Source organism: Aptenodytes forsteri, unplaced genomic scaffold, assembly GCF_000699145.1.
Source record: "Aptenodytes forsteri isolate BGI_AS27 unplaced genomic scaffold, ASM69914v1 Scaffold1122, whole genome shotgun sequence".
Taxonomy (NCBI): Eukaryota; Metazoa; Chordata; class Aves; order Sphenisciformes; family Spheniscidae; genus Aptenodytes; species Aptenodytes forsteri.
The window spans coordinates 1-637 of NW_008795057.1; the positions used below are offsets into that span (position 1 = coordinate 1).

Below are 637 nucleotides of genomic sequence, written 5' to 3' on the forward strand. Positions count from 1 at the left end.
TTTATTTGCCAGTGATGAGTTTTTTGCGGTTAAGGAGCGCATCTTAAATGCTGAACCTGCAGTATTTATCGTCGGCAAATATGATGAAAATGGCAAATGGATGGATGGTTGGGAAACCCGTCGTAAACGCCATTTAGGTAATGATTATCTGGTAATTAAGCTTGCCAAACCTGCCAAAATTCAAGGTTTTGACATTGATACTAGCAACTTTACGGGTAACTTTCCGCCTGCATGTCAAATTGAAGGTATCAAGCTTGAACAAGCTAATGATAATGAAAATGCAGATTTTTGGACACAACAAAGCTGGCAACCGCTCACCAATATGGTAAGCCTTCAAGGTAATTCTCATCATTATATCGCAAGTGAAAACACAGACAGTGTAATTACCCATATTCGCTTAAGCATTTATCCTGATGGTGGTGTTGCTCGTTTGCATGTGTACGGTGAAATTGTCTTTGCCGAAACAACTGATTCTCAAGGCGATATTGATTTGGTAAGTGCGTTAAATGGCGGTCAAGCGATTGCGTGGAACGACGCCCACTTTGGTAAAGCAAGTAATCTGTTACTACCCAATAAAGCCCCAAACATGGGTGAAGGTTGGGAGACTCGTCGCCGTCGTGAGCCAGGGAATGACTGG

The 637-nt window shown here is 42.4% G+C and overlaps 1 protein-coding gene across 1 annotated transcript; it reads left to right on the forward strand.

Annotated features, from left to right (window-relative positions):
- Positions 1–4: 4 nt before the first annotated feature.
- ALLC (allantoicase) lies at positions 5–617 on the forward strand (the record flags this gene model as incomplete). The annotated part of the gene is made up of 1 exon (XM_009277024.1): positions 5–617. A coding segment is annotated over one exon (613 nt), but the record flags the coding sequence as incomplete, so codon positions are not given.
- Positions 618–637: the final 20 nt, after the last annotated feature.